Source organism: Schistocerca americana, chromosome 10 (genome assembly GCF_021461395.2).
Source record: "Schistocerca americana isolate TAMUIC-IGC-003095 chromosome 10, iqSchAmer2.1, whole genome shotgun sequence".
NCBI lineage: Eukaryota > Metazoa > Arthropoda > Insecta > Orthoptera > Acrididae > Schistocerca > Schistocerca americana.
The window spans coordinates 94,763,405-94,779,200 of NC_060128.1; the positions used below are offsets into that span (position 1 = coordinate 94,763,405).

General features: G+C 39.1%; 1 protein-coding gene across 4 annotated transcripts in view; it reads right to left on the reverse strand.

Annotated features, from left to right (window-relative positions):
* The window catches only part of LOC124552234 (pyruvate kinase-like), a 146,112-nt gene that overhangs the window by 21,367 nt on the left and 108,949 nt on the right, over positions 1-15,796 (reverse strand). For all 4 annotated transcript variants that reach the window (XM_047126513.1, XM_047126514.1, XM_047126512.1 and 1 more), the window contains one exon: positions 7,071-7,280. In XM_047126513.1, the coding sequence (XP_046982469.1) occupies positions 7,071-7,280 (210 nt within the window). The remainder of the gene's footprint in view (positions 1-7,070; positions 7,281-15,796) is intronic.

The window sequence follows — 15,796 nt, forward strand, 5'->3', positions numbered from 1 at the left end:
CAACTATCAAAGTTTTTTTCTGTTTCAGGTTCGCGATATGTAAGTAGTGGATGAGGTGCAGTGCTCAAGAAGCCATGTTAACCAATCAGGAGAAGGCACAGTGTGTCCTGTGGTACCATGAGAGACCATCACCAACCACAGTGCAGACACACTTCCAGACAACATTTGGAAGGAATCTGCCTGATGTCAAGAACATTAAAGCCTGGTATGAGAAATTCAAGAACACAGGAACGGTTGCTGACCTTTCGAGGTCTGGTCAACCAAGAACCTCACCAGACAGGGTGGAAGCTATAAGGCGGTCTTTTCTGCGAAGTCCGAAGAAATCTGTGAGCAGGGCCTCACATGAATTATAGATGCCAAAAAGCTCTCTCCACGACATTTTACACAAATGTTTAGTGTTTCGTGCATACAAAGTGCAAATCGTTCAGGCCTTGTTGCTCAATGACAGTACACGTCGATATGACTTTGCGGTCAAAATGCTATCACGTATTGAGGACGATGATTGTTATCTCAGATGAATTGCCTTTTCCAACGAAGCGACCTTTTTTTGTCAGTGGAGTAATGAATCGCCATAATGTGCGCATTTGGGGTTCACAACTCTCTGGCGAGGTCATGGAGTGCACCAGAGGCAGTCCAAAGGTGAATGTTTGGTGCGCGCTATTGCACAATCGAATTATCGGGCCATTCTTCTTTGCTGAGGCTACCGTCACATCTGAGGTGTATCTGGACATGTTGCAACTGTATGCTGTTCGCCAGCTGCTTCAGTATCACCCCGATGTCTTGTTTCAGCAAGACGGTGCACTGCCTCATTGGGGTTTGGACGTCCGTGCCTATCTCGATACGACCTTTCCTGGGCAATGGATTGGTCGTGATGGGCCAACGGTTTGGCCTCTAAGCTCTCCTGACATAACTCCATTAGACTTCTTTTTATGGGGTTATGTCAAGGACGAGGTCTACCGAACACGTGCACCAGATCTTGAAACTCTGCGGCAACAGATAACCACAGTCGTTGAATCAATCCCTCCAGTGATGTTGGCTAATGCGTGGACGGAAACTGAATATCGCCTAGATGTGCTACGTGCTACCAAGGGTGCTCGTGTGGAAGTTTACTGATGTGTGGAAAAAATAAATAAATAAATAAATAAATAAACTTTGATAGTTTGTAAACAATTAGACAGCAGTTTCATATTTGTATCGTACTTCTAGCCTGAGTTATCAATTTATGTAATCAGGGAAAGACTTTCCGGACACCCTGTATTAATCCGCTACTTCAACGAGGCAATGACTGCCCAAAGCCATGCACTGAAATTAGGTCCATTCTGTCAGATTTTGTCTGCCAAACCTAGAACAGCCTTTCGTCACTCTCCAAATTCTGCAATATCCTTGTCAAACCCTATGCTGCTCCTGCACCCATCTCCCTACCCCTGTGACCGTCCCCGCTGCAAGACTTGCCCTATGCACTCTCCTAACACCACCTATACCCACCCTGTAACTGGCAAAAGGAGAGAACTGTGAAATGGCATGTCATGCCAACTGTTACGTAAACAGTGTTCGGCGTTTTACAATAGCGTGACTACCACCAAATTATAAGTTACGATGAATGAGCATAGGCAGCACACAATATCCTGTTGCTGACCATGCTCTACAGCATGACAGTCTTGACCTCGGGATCTGTTTCACCACACATGTCATCTGAATACTTCCTCTAGAGACAGTTTCTCACAACTCTGCAGGTGGGAAATTGCACTACAACATGTCCTCACTTCTCACTGCCCAACTGGACTTAATTTACATTAATTTCTTCAGTCTCTATTTTCCACATTAATTATTCCTTTCTTCACTCTTTTAGTTTCCTACATCTTTCATTTTCTGATCTGTATTTTTCACATCCCCTCCCACCTCTATTACATACAATGCACTTAGCTTGTCACTCTTATTAACTTGTGCATGGGGCTTTAGCAGTAATCATCATCTCGCATATTACCCTATCTTCCACCTAAGCTCTCAGGTTTTTAAAATCTTGCCTGTTGCATTCCCAACAGTCAGTCTTTCCTTCTCACCTGCCCCATAACTCTCCCCTGACCTGGATTTCTGGGTGACTTTTTCAAACTCTACCCCTTTTCCTAAACCTTACCAGTCTTTTTCCTTCGCCTCTCTTCTTTGCTCTTCAACCGTTCATCCGGAAAGATCCACTGACTGAAAACAAGCCAACTGTAATACCTTTGTGTGTGGTGTTCTGCTGCTTCTTCGCTAGTATAATTATCTGCCCAATTTTTATATTTTCAAAAATTGATTATTTTCATGAACAGACTAATATGACACTCCATCACAGCTTAGACACAATTTTAATCTTACCGATCAGAAAAAGTAAACAATTTGCAAAAACTAAAATGGAGACATTTAATATCAGGCATCTGTGAAGGATCAGAGTTAGGGTAATTTATTTCACAATGCCAGGACTGCATTTCAGCAGGCAGATTAGGGTAAGAGTTGTGTCAGGTGGGGTGGGTGAGGGGAGGAAAGAGGGAGTTGGGTTGGGGAAGTGTGGCTGACAGTCGGAGGGAGATAGCAGATGTGCAAAATAGGAATGTGGATTGGAGAGGCACGAGATAGGAACACAACACATGGGCACCAGAACAAGTGACTTTGTGCAGTGCACAATGATAGGAGGGAGTAGATTAGGAATGGATTACGCAATACAGGAAAGGGGAGACTGGGGAATAAGGTGTGGGTTAGCCGATATTGAAGCCAGGATTATTTTCCACACATATAAATGAGACACCTGTAGAAACAACTGCCATAGATGTCTGACAAGGAGACCACATAGCAATTAAATTGCTGTATTTATGGTGCATGTAGCTCAGAACTTAAATAGCAATCACCCAAAGCAGTTCAGTACAACTCAGGTGGAGGTGGAGGTGGTGGAGGAGGGGGGGGGGGGGGGGGGTTAGGAGATGGAGGAGAGGGGGGAGGGGCGGGCGGAATTCTTTAGGAAACTGACTGTTTGAAGTTTTCTGATCTATAATACCATAAACAATGCCACTTTATGCCAGGATACTTTGCTCTGTGGTAGAATTCTCACCTGCACATGGGAGGCTGGGGTTCGATTCCTGGGAGAGTTTTAAACAAAGGTGCATGTTTCGGACGCATTTCTGCTAAAATAAACAGAAAAAAATTACAAAATTAAATATATTTTCCTCCACAGCTCCTTTTAAGGGATTGATCTGAAGCATGTTTTGCATTGTGTCATTGTTTATTCTGTCCTTTCTCATCTTGCACAGAAGCCCTGGTAGAAAGCACATTCTTCACTTTTGTTCTACTCAGATCTTTCACTGTCCAGGCCCAACTCTCCGCCATATGTCAAAATTGGTAGATAATATGACTTGTATAGGGTGGTCTTTCCAGCTCCAAGATACATATGATATATAGGGACAGAAAAACTTTATGAAAAAGAATGCAAAAAAATAACATGAAATTTGTAGTTTTTAGACAAATCATGGAATCAGCAATTTTTATGAAACATTACGAAATTTGTCATTTACTGGATGGGAAGTGTTGAATCCTGAGTATGGTAGTTTACTAATATTCATAACTGTTAATGTTTGGACGACATTTTGACTTTTTTCCCTTCAAGTCTGAGGATCGTGTGTACTCCTAAAATGACAGCTCATTGACCATGTAATGGACTATAATGCGGTATCATAAATAGCACATCATTGGGCAAAAATAGCACCAAATTTCACAAGCAATTAGCCCAAACTTGACAGAAAAAGTGCCTAATTCGGCATAATCACTACCACTGCATTTGTTTGAAAAACCACACTATTTAGCAAAACAGTTACACTGAAATTAACCATAAAGCTTTTTCCCTGTCCCTACTGATACGCTAAAATATTGAGCAACATTTCCTTTTGTGGTTTGCTTACTTCCTAAATATTTGAAAGCAATTACTTCTTTAAAAAATTTTCCATTACAACTTAACATCCATCAACTTATTGTTTGTTCTTGTTGATTTTCATTGCCTCACTTTTTGTTACTCTTATTTCCTTGCATGCTTCTTCAATTACCCTCTGCCTGTGATTTTCATATTTGCTGTTGACCCTTTGTGGATTTTCCTTATGATGTTTACCAGGACTATTACAGCGCACTGGTGACCACAAACTTCCTTGTCTGACCCCTCTATTCTAAACATTTGTTAAACATGTTTATGATTGAGCTGCATTCCCTTAGAAATTCCAGTCTATTTGAACCTTGTCATACCTCATCCTTTCTAGCTCTCTATGGATGAAACTACAATGTCTTTCCAAAATTTCTGTTTCTTTTCTAACACATATCTAGCTACACGTATGCTATCTGTAGTTCATCTTCCCGACCAAAATCCTGTTCTCTTAATTGTTGTTCTATCTTCTTCTCGATTCTCTCCAAAATTATCTTTTAATTAATCTTCATGCACAGTAATGCCATTTCTCTGTAAATCTTACACAGCACCCTTTTAAAACTATTGGCTTTGTGCAATAATCAGTAATCTCTCCATAAGTTCACAGTATCCTCATTCTATATGGCCTCTAACTCCAACAGGCGCTGCAGGATTAATTATTTCCAATGAAATGTCATCTATTCAAGAAATTTTATCTTTTATCACTTCTAACAATTTTATATCCAACACATGCATATCTTCCCTTTCTATTTCATCAAGCTGTTTACACATATTTTCCTCTTATTTTGTTTTCCTCTACTATGTTACACCTATCCTTCATATAGATTTTGGTAATACTGTTCCCACACTTTCTACACTTCTTCCTTACATACAGGCTTTCCTTCTTTGTGGACTATTTTTTTTCCACTCTTGTTATGTAGTATTCAGTATACCATAATACACTGAAATTATCTTCTAATTCTTCCATGAATTTTTTCCACAACATTTCCTTAGCAAAAGCTATTTTTACCTTTGTGTGCTGCTTAGTGTTTCAATTTACTGCACAGTATTATTTCTTATCCTCTTATTTTTAGTGATCTCAGCCCTTTCCTCATGAAGCGGGTATTACACAATGATCCGTCACGAATGGTACTGGTCTACCGCGACAGCCATCTAGCAGTAGAACAGGTCAAACTACAAAAATTAGCAGACATTATCTGTGCGCCAGAATAGAGAGCAGATCTAAACTGCTGTCGATCCGAGCATGTGCACTAGGTAGCGATAACATGCGCATGCACAGAAGGGACTACCGCAGTGTTTTCTGCTTGTTATTTGCTTATTGCTTGGTGGCTAGTAGCTCATTTCAGATCTTCCGCGTTTTTCAGTAATAAGTTTCCATAAACGCAGAGAATTTTTTTTTTTTGCCGGTAGACTCTTTTATACTAGCTGTTTGTGAAAGCATTATTTCTATTGATTACTTCGTATTCTAGAAATGAAATGGAGCAAAGAGGCGTCTTAATTCAGGCATACAACAAGGAAAGGTGTATGTGTGACTGTGTAGTATAATACAATACATCTGCAATCATTTTTTTCTGAGTAATATGCATAATATGCCACACGGTGATTTTCGATTTGTATCGTAATGCACTAGGTAGCGATAAATTCATGGAAGAATTAGAAGATAATTTCAGTGTGTTATGGTATACTGAATACTACATAACAAGAGTGGAAAAAAAATAGTCCACATGCGCTTACAAAAGTTCATGTTTGTTTTGATTGCATCTCTAATTTATTTCAGCATGCCAGAAAAGAGAAACTGGCAGTAATAGGCGAAGTAGTCTGTGTAGTTTCATCCAGTGCAACAGAAGAGGGCTGAGAAACTCTGAGCAGCACATATACCATATATTCAGAACTTTGACAAGTAATATAAGTACACCTTTAAGTACTGGTCCTTTGAAGTGCTGCAAAATTGCAGTGCATACATTCACAACAACTTTTGAAATGGTGAGCTGTGCTATTCTGTGGATAAAAGCCAGATTTAAAAGATTCCTCATTCACAAGGAAATGTAATGTTCCAACCAGCCTGCAACATAACAGGGCGTTTACTGGTATTTTATCAGTGATCTAGGCTGGTATGATCACAAAACGTATAAGCATACGATTTAATTCTTACTTTCGAGAATGTGAGATAGCCTCCCTCACGACTGTGTTGCACTTGCTAAATCAGTCTTCTATCATAAACAGCAGCTTCTCAAAACAAGCTATGTCCATCCTAATGAAGTTCCGAAATTCTTGCGAATCTTCAGGCCTCCGTTCTTTCATTAACAGTGAATAAATTCCCCTGCCTTCATCCCTTTTCAGCCAGGGTCGATCCCAACATCGTCTGACTTTTTGTTTTTGTTGCTGTCCTGCCCTAATCTGAAGATTTACTGTCACTGTCACTGCCAAGCCAATACCTCCAAAATTAAGTGGATCCTTCATGTGCAATGTGCTGTATAAATTTAAATTTCAATATACATATACCTGTGTAACCAAGTGTCATAACATTAAACTGTCGAGTCTGTAATTCAGAACAGTACTAACCTACATAAGAGAAAAACAATTACTTAATAAGTAACGGTAAAAAACAATTTCTTGTTTAATAGGAACCTTGAGCTCACAGAAATAATCTGAACCTATGACACTCCAGTATATCATATGGTCACCCTTGAAATGTGCGCGGTAGATTGAACGACTTTACAAGACATCGGACAGTTGGACAGTTCTCTCTTCTTTTTGCACGAATCGTCTGCCGCTCGCACATACCGTCTTCTGCTGTGCATGTACGCTAGATATATCCTGCGTGGATGGTATAACAGGTCGGAAGTGAACCAGCCTGTAGTTACAGGTATGCCCGTTAGGGGCGCTGGTGCATAGCTGTACGGTTCAGGCACACTGTGTAATACAGGCTTAAGATGGTCCCTACATTTATTCTATCTCAAATCCAAACACACAAATAAATTATGAAACTACGAACAAAGAGTAAATGACAAAAATTAGCTTACTCACCAGGTGGCCAAGAAACTGTTGAAAATGGGATACAGAAATTAATTTGGTCTAAAGGGTTAACAAATCCTGGAGCTACGTCGATACACTCGACCGATAGGAAACTTACCCATGACACTGCGTATCTCCTGGAGAGCTGCCGCATTCCGTATGAATGATGCGAACACCATGTCCACCTGCTGCTCCACACCAAACAGCAGGTCCTTTTTATCCTTCTCAGAAACAGCTGGCAAGTCTACAGGGAGGCCAGGCAGGTTAACACCCTTGCGAGATCCCAGCATTCCTCCATTCTCCACAGTGCACACCAAGTGAGGTGGGGCTGGGAACAAACAACGTATCCTGTTAAACTGTGTGAGGAACCGTAACAGCAAACGGTACACTTTCAGCCTCATAAGAGATGTGGGTATACAGTCACAGACAAACAGAAAAAATTAATGGTGTAAATGTACACAGCGTAGCTACAAGAAAAGCTAAGCTTTCAAGTATAGTATTTGTCTTCTTTGCACGTGTTACACATTAACCCTTTTAGTGCCAAATACGATCTGATCGTGATCCAGATTTTCGGCGAAAAATGCCAGTAACGATCTGATCGTGATGCCTTTCTCATTCATTTTTTCTGCGCTTGAAGGCAAAGTTGTTAGTATTTCCTAGCTAAGACGCAGGAGGAAGGTCGAAGGCACAGCATATCGATCTTCTTTTCGACTGTCAGTGCGATATTTCGAGTAAAATAAACTTCTCTGGTGGTGTTTTTTTACCGACTATTTCGCGGCAGCATGGCGTCGCCAAGTAAAAAGTTGCGGTCCGATACAAGTGATTTAGACAATAATATGGAAAGTAGTGGAAGTGAAGATGATTTTGCAGGATTTGCAGAAAGTGAATCGGATTATGAGATGTCAGGTGGAGAAGAGGACTCGTCGTTTTCTTCAAGTGACGATTGTGCGTCAGCAAATGACGACGACGACGACCAAACACAACTACATTGCATTGCAAATACTTTTGTTGAAGTAATGGATGAGGCATCAGATAATCCACCTCCTCCAAGCTTTGTGTATGCAGACGTACCAGGCCCTAAACATATACCAGCAAACGCCACACCAATTGATTTTTTCAATTTGTTCTTCTCACTGCAGCTTTTTACGATTATGGTGACAGAGACTAACAGATACGCTCGCCAGGTGATTCAGTCAACGCATTTATCGCCAAATTCGAGAATCAAACAGTGGCAACCAACAACTGTAGCAGAAATGAGGGCTTTTATAGCCGTAATGTTGAATATGGGACTGATAAAAAAAAACCGACGATTTTTAGTTATTGGTCGACTGATGCAAACCTGTTGACACCGTGGTTTTCACAAATGTTTTCACGTAACAGGTTTCAGTTGTTGCTGCGGTTTTTCCATTTTGTAGACAACTCGAAACTTCACCCTCCTGGTCACCCATTATATGATCCAACAGCCAAGTTTCAAGTGTTGGTGGATATTGCCAACAATGTTTTCCGTCGCTACTACACTCCACACCAGCAACTGAGTGTCGATGAAAGTCTTGTTGGGACAAAGGCGCACTCACAGCTAATCCAGTACCTTCCCAATAAACATCATCACAGATCGGGAGTCAAATTTTGGATGCTGTGTGATTCAGTCGTAAATTACTGCCTAGGGTTTTATGCATACCGTGGTGTAAAAAGTGATGATGACAAAAACGAAATAAAAGAGAATGGCCTGGGATATGTAGTCGGCATGAAACTACTAGCTCTTGGGAGCTACATGCAAAAAGGTTACCATGTGTTTTGGGATAACTTTTTTACATCTATTCCTCTGGCAGAAAAGCTGTATTCAGTTGGCACTTATCTAACGGGAACAATTAGAAGAAACAGAACATTCCTGCCACGTGGTATTCTGTCGAATTATGCTGTAGGTCAGCTAAAGTGTTTCAAGAAATCTTTTATACTTCTCTGTGGCTTCAGACAGAAGAAATCACAGAGAAATCCAGTCCTCCTTGTGAGTACATCATCCTCCGCTACATCATCAGAAAAGACAATTCGCAATAGACAGTCGGTCAAGAAACTGGATGTTATTTTTGAATATAATAAGTATATGGGTGGCATTGACTCATCTGATATGATGGCATACTGCTATTTAGACGAGAGAAGGACTGTCAAGATGTGGAAGAAGGTAGTGTTCAGCATAATTGCCAGGATGTTGCCGAATGCATATGTTTTGTATAAGGAAAGCCTAAACCCCAGCGACAAACCACTGACACGGCTGAAGTTTAACGGCATAGTCATTTGCAAACTTTCTCAATAGTGGTTTCAGGCAAGGACTGCAACCACAAGTGCAATAGATATAAATGTACCTGCTCCAACAGTATATGGTGTAGAGACTCTTCCAGGGAGAAAGGAACACTACTGTAGTGTTTGTTCTACGAAGGATAAGAAGCGGCGTTCACGAACAGTGTGTGTTTGTTGCAAGAAAGGACTGCATCCTTCATGTGTTGGTCAGCATGTGTGCAAGTAGTTGTCATAACTGCAACCTCACATTTGTCAGTGATTTATGACTGAAGGACTGAACACGTTCAGAGCAAAACAATTTTTTTTTGTAATGTTATGTTCTTTTTTATTTTTTCCTTAGTGAAATAAAAAAATTTGTAGTCCTTTATGGTGTTTTTGTTAAGGAAACTACAGAGATTATATATATACCTGAAAATTTTGAGTATATCATCATTTGATGGGTCTCAGAGTAAACTGAAATCAAAGTTTTAATTTTTTTTCGATAAACCCCATCATGAAAATATTTTTTTTCTCTGAAAATATGTTCTTTGACAATGTGTATTGCACATATTACTGTAGCCAGCAGCATTCCCTAAAAATTAAAAAAATTACATTCCTTTACGCATTAGTTTCGATTTTATTGCAAGTATGGCAAAGGTCTGCATTTTACTGTAAAATCGCATGGCACTTTTAACATGATCGTTTGAGAAAATGTCTGGCACTAAAAGGGTTAAGATACATCATGCAAATGTGCCAGTAAAATTTTAAATAATGACAAAATTAAATTTACTTTGAAAGTAACAATTTTCAAACCACCATTTACAATATTTTCCTGTGACTTGTTAGAATTCATTTCACCAATTAGACACCACCAGATAACAGGTGTTACTGCCCATGCACAACTACAATGACGTAGGAAGCCTGTATGTTCGTATGCATATAGCATTTACGTATCTTGCATAGCATTAGGAGATCTAACATCAAGTCAAACAAAACAGAACATCACATGATAATCCGAAAACATCGGAATTTCGTAAATAATACTAAAATACATAATTCGGCTTAAAGCGTGTCCAGATTCACAAGATGTAGGCCTCAACCTGATATAAAGTTTTCGGGATGCAAATTTTCTTTGAGTACCGGTACTGTATTGTCTCTTGCTAGGTTCTTTATTATGGCGTAATGCCATACATGCCGGAAGATGAAAATGTGCATTTGAAATTTAGCAAATAGTTGAAACTAGCCAATGGTGTGGAATGAAACATTTCGTTTCAAATAAATTTACTACCACTGTGAAAAAGACTAATGAAAGGCAAATTTCTTTAGCACATAGACAAAAATTACTTCATTGTTCTGCAAGGCGATTAATGCTTTGACTGCCAAAAATGTGAAATCAAAATCAGGAAACATACTAATAACTATTTTAGCCTTATGTAATTATGTGAATTATTTTAATTTACTTGATAGCTCCAGGCCAGAGAATTATATTTTGTTTTCATTTAACGTGAGAGCTGTAAATAAAGAGTAAATAGCAAAATCACTAAAAGTGGAGACTATTCCCCTCCCCACAACAACTCAGACTGCTTTGTGCATGTGCGAATCTAGCAGCTTGGGCACATCAGAAAAATTTCTCCGGGTAGCATCTGGCAGCTTGTTTGTACTGCTGATACAGATAACACACTTAACAGCGACACTTCAAGTGGGCAGACGTGGTAGAAGGTACTGCTCATACGCGACTCAACAGTGCACATGCAACAGCCCGCTAGCAACTCTTCAAACAAACTTTATGTGAACAGTTGTGACATTACAGTCATCGGAAGCAGGTTGTTATGAAGAATTGCATAGTCTTCGTCCTGTAGCCTTTGACACATATCGCTGTCGGTAGACGCTTATGCGTGCACTGTGTTTTGTTGTGGTAAATGGCTCATTTCCTTTGGAAAGTTTTATTTTAATTTTTTTGTCTCGTTTATGTTTTATGGCAGCAGTATTGTTCTGCAGTGGCAGGATACAGTCAAATTCTCTGTTAGAGTATCATTTCTTACCAGTCAAAATTACGAAATTTAACTGAAAACTAAAACGATGAAAAATTTCCGGAATTCTAAATTCTCAGGTTTTTCCCGGTTTTCTCCCACACGAAAAAATTCCCGAGTTCTTCCTGGTTGTCTCAGGGTGTATACACCCTGTAGAAACATTCCTATTTAGTTATTGTCGCCCTAAATGTACTCGACTCCTCCATCTCTACAGCACTCCATTTTTAATGAAGGCTTGACTTTCATAAATAGATAAATCAAATGGTACTAGTGTAGTGGTTCCGCCTGCTTTATTTCTTCTTTTGTTGTCCTCTGTGTTTATGTACTGGCTGGAAAATTGGGCGTGAAAGTCAAACATGGACTACTTTAAATGATGTAGCCCACAGATGCACAGCTGAGTTTCACTGTCTTTCTTTCACTTTTCTCAACCTCCCCCCCCCCCCCCCCCCCCATATGCACATTTATATGGCCAGTGCACTATTGGTTATCACTGTTAGCATTCAACCACGATTCTTATACATATATTTTAACAACGCATTTCAAGAGACAATGCTCTCATCATCAGGTTGTAAAGTCTACGTCATGAAATTAAACGGACTAAAAAGACAAAATACCATCACTAATAGTTGGGAAGTCCATAGAGTATAACAGAATTAGAAGTATATTGGATTGTGGGTCCTCGCCTTACATTGAAGTTGTTGACACAAGTCGATGGCCGTCCCTTAGCTACCAAGTATGCTGTCGCACTGTGCCGGCTCGGGAGCTGTTGTGGACTGACGTGCCTAGGTGTTGTGGCGTGGTTACAGCCGTGTGCTTGACGGTAACGCTATGCTGTTGGGAGCCTGATTTCCTTATTGCATTGGTCTGCCATCGTTAGCCTCTCGCAACTCCGTCAGTGACATGCTACAAGTTTAAAGTCGCATACCTACCCTAAAATAATTCCAAAAACCCGCTAAAAAATCTCATTTCTTTAAAATTATCTTGTGCATTTAGAATATTGCTTTGTTTCTTTTCACGGATAGCTATCTCGAATTCCTCTAGTAAATCAAGTTTCCCCCCTTTCTTTTCTGCATGCAATATTTCTACGTTATCTTCTATGCTATTAAGGGGATGGCCTGTTTCATATATATGGTTCGCAACAGCTGATTTGTCAATTTCCTAACCTGAACGAATCTTTATGTTCTTTATACCGGATTGCGAATGATCTTCCTGTCTGCCCTATATATTATCACGATGCCATACTACGGAACAGTCTCACAAAAGATAGCAAATATTTTTAAGCCATACGATGTTAAAATAGCTTTTCAGACTAATAACCTAGTGAGGTACAGCCTTAAGCACGATATTGGCGAGAAGAGAAATAAGTTTGAAAGATCGGGAGTTTATAAGATTCAGTGCAGAACTTGTGATGCAAAATATATACGGCAGACAGGAAGATCATTCGCGATCCGGTATAAAGAACAAAGACGCGTTCAGGTTAGGAAATTATGACAAATCAGCTGTTGCGAACCATATATATGAAACAGGCCATCCCCTTAATAGCATAGAAGATAACGTAGAAATATTGCATGCAGAAAAGAAAGGGGGGAAACTTTATTTACTAGAGGAATTCGAGATAGCTATCCATGAAAAGAAACAAAGCAATATTCTAAATGCACAAGATAATTTTAAAGAAGTGAGATTTTTTAGCGGGTTTTTGGAATTATTTTAGGGTAGGTAAGCGACTTTAAACTTTTAGCATGTCACTGATGGAGTTGCGAGAGGCTAACGATGGCAGACCAATGCAATAAGGAAATAAGGCGCCCAATAGCATAGCGTTACCGTCAAGCACACGGCTGTAACCACGCCACAACACCTAGGCACGTCAGTCCACAACAGCTCCCGAGCCGGCACAGTGCGACAGCATATTTGGTAGCTATGGGACGGCCATCGACTTGTGTCAACAACTTCAATGTAAGACGAGGACCCACAATCCAATATACTTCTAATTCTGTTATACTCTATGGACTTCCCAACTATTAGTGATGGTATTTTGTCTTTTTAGTCCGTTTAATTTCATGACGTAGACTTCACAACCTGATGATGAGAGCACTGTCTCTTGAAACGTGTTGTTAAAATATGTGTAAATCAAGTTTCCCCCCTTTCTTTTCTGCATGCAATATTTCTACGTTATCTTCTATGCTATTAAGGGGATGGCCTGTTTCATATATATGGTTCGCAACAGCTGATTTGTCAATTTCCTAACCTGAACGAATCTTTATGTTCTTTATACCGGATTGCGAATGATCGCGGTTCAATGCTAACAGTGATAACCAGTATAACGACAACTGCTACTTCGACCCCATAATGGATTATATTAAATCAGTGCACTATTTTTTTCCTTTCCATAAGCCTCGTTAATAGTTTGCAGGTGAACATCCACATACTGCTGCAACAGTTTCCTGTTGAACATCTATGAGCAGTCAAATCTAACCACAAAGTTCACAGTTCTTTAAGAATAATCAGGTACATATGGAGCCAACACTGTCACTGTTTTTATACACGGCCTAACTGTTTAACACTTATTCCACAGTTAAGGTGAAGCATCGTTGTTCTAACCAACACAAGTTTCTCGTCTGAAGCACTGCTGTAGACTGACTGTCTCGTGACCAAAAATCGGGCCTTTATATATGATCACAATAATCGGTGCTGCAACTACACGTAATTTAAAGTTAAATTTACAGAAGTTGCAGTTAAAACTTACCTCATTAAATCAACTGAATACATAGAAAAACTGGTTCTTTTTAACAGTTTCTTCTTCTACAAGGGTTAAGCTCAATTGTGTGTTTAAATCACAAAATTAACAAATATAAGTATGCAAACATACTTTGGACAAAACTGTTAATTACTTTGGAATAAGACCCAGCTTTGCTAACATGTTTTTGAATAGAGCTAAATAAATCCTTTAAGGTTACTAGTATTTCGTCTTCCAAATGTTTAAAATTAGTACAGAATTTATATTTGTTTATACGTCAACAACAGAATTTACGTTACGAAACAATTACCGATTTCACCCTGTAACGAAAGATACTAACTAGGAATAGCCAAAATAAATTAGAAAATCAAATATATAAATAAAACTAAGCACAAAATTAGATCTGGTGTTATATTCTTTAAAACTGAGGGCCAATCTTTCTCTTATATGAAAATGCAGACTATACTCACATATGTTAATGGGAATTAGTTGGAAGAAAAAAGAAAGAAAAAAAAAAAAAAAAAAAAAAAAAAAAAGAAAAAGAAGAAGAAGAAGAAGAAGAAATTTAAGGTGGCAGATGGCAAAAATGGCAAAAAAAGAAGGAAATTAAAATTATCCCAGCTTGCTTAGTCACACTGGGTCAGGAAAATAATGTGGGTGGTCTAACACTGATCTGCTGTACTTTGTTAGAAACCTCTTAACAGAAAATACAGACTCAGCTGGTGTGTTTAACTGCATAGCTCATTGCTTGTTCTTACACAATTCAGGCCTTTTTCTTTCTTATTGTGTCTCAGAGCTGACCAAGAACCTCAAGAAGTTAAGTTGATTAATAGATCAACCTTTAGGAAGCCTTTCAAGATACCCGATTCCATGACTCCATCACTTTAAATCTCGATTTGCTCATTCGACATTTTTTCGGTCTCCGTGAAGTTGGGCCCTTCCAATGGATGGATTGGTGCTTAGGCTCTGGATCATATGTGAAAAACCAAGATTTTTCCCCCCCCAAGAAATTAGGATCATTTTCAATAGTTTTCAAAGCATCAGTACTCATTTTCACATGCTTATTTTTGCTCAATCAGGAGAATTTTTGGCACTAGCTTGCATGCACTTTTCTCATTTTAAATTGGTTATGTAAATTTTGCCTTAAGCACTCTTTGTTAATTCCTACAGCTTTAGCAGTCAACTGAATACCTAAACAATGGTCAGATCAAATCATTACCTACTTTTTTGATATTGTCATCTGTGTTTGATGTTTAACCACTTAACGATTTTCTTCCCTTCAAATTATGTTCAAAGGGTTTCTATATTTTTTTATTGATGAAAAACATCCTATAATGAATGACATTAAATAAAGAGATATTTTGAAGTTCAAAATAATGAGTTACAAAATTTTGTACGTCGCCAATAATAAAATCCTGAGTATACTTGTGCACTCTACTTCGACTAAAATATCCTGGTACTGGAAATCATTTTTTTAGTTTCTGTGTAGCTGCAATGTCAAACCATTTATATCATAATAGTTTCCTGTGAACGGAAACCTTGTAGAAGTTGGCTCGAGCACAGTGGACATATTTATCTCTTACCACTGCTGAACACATGTCACTCAACTGACGAACAGTCTATACTTTCAGTCTCTTAACGAAGTAACATCACATTGTTCTTCACTTTCCAAGCTGGTTAAATTAAATGTCAAACTCAGGACCAATAGAGCCATCCTTTCTTGTAAGCACTGCTTAAAAAACTACACAGGAGAGAATCTGAACGCACACGTTTTGTTGTCAAGTATCTAAAGTCGCACGCAGTAAA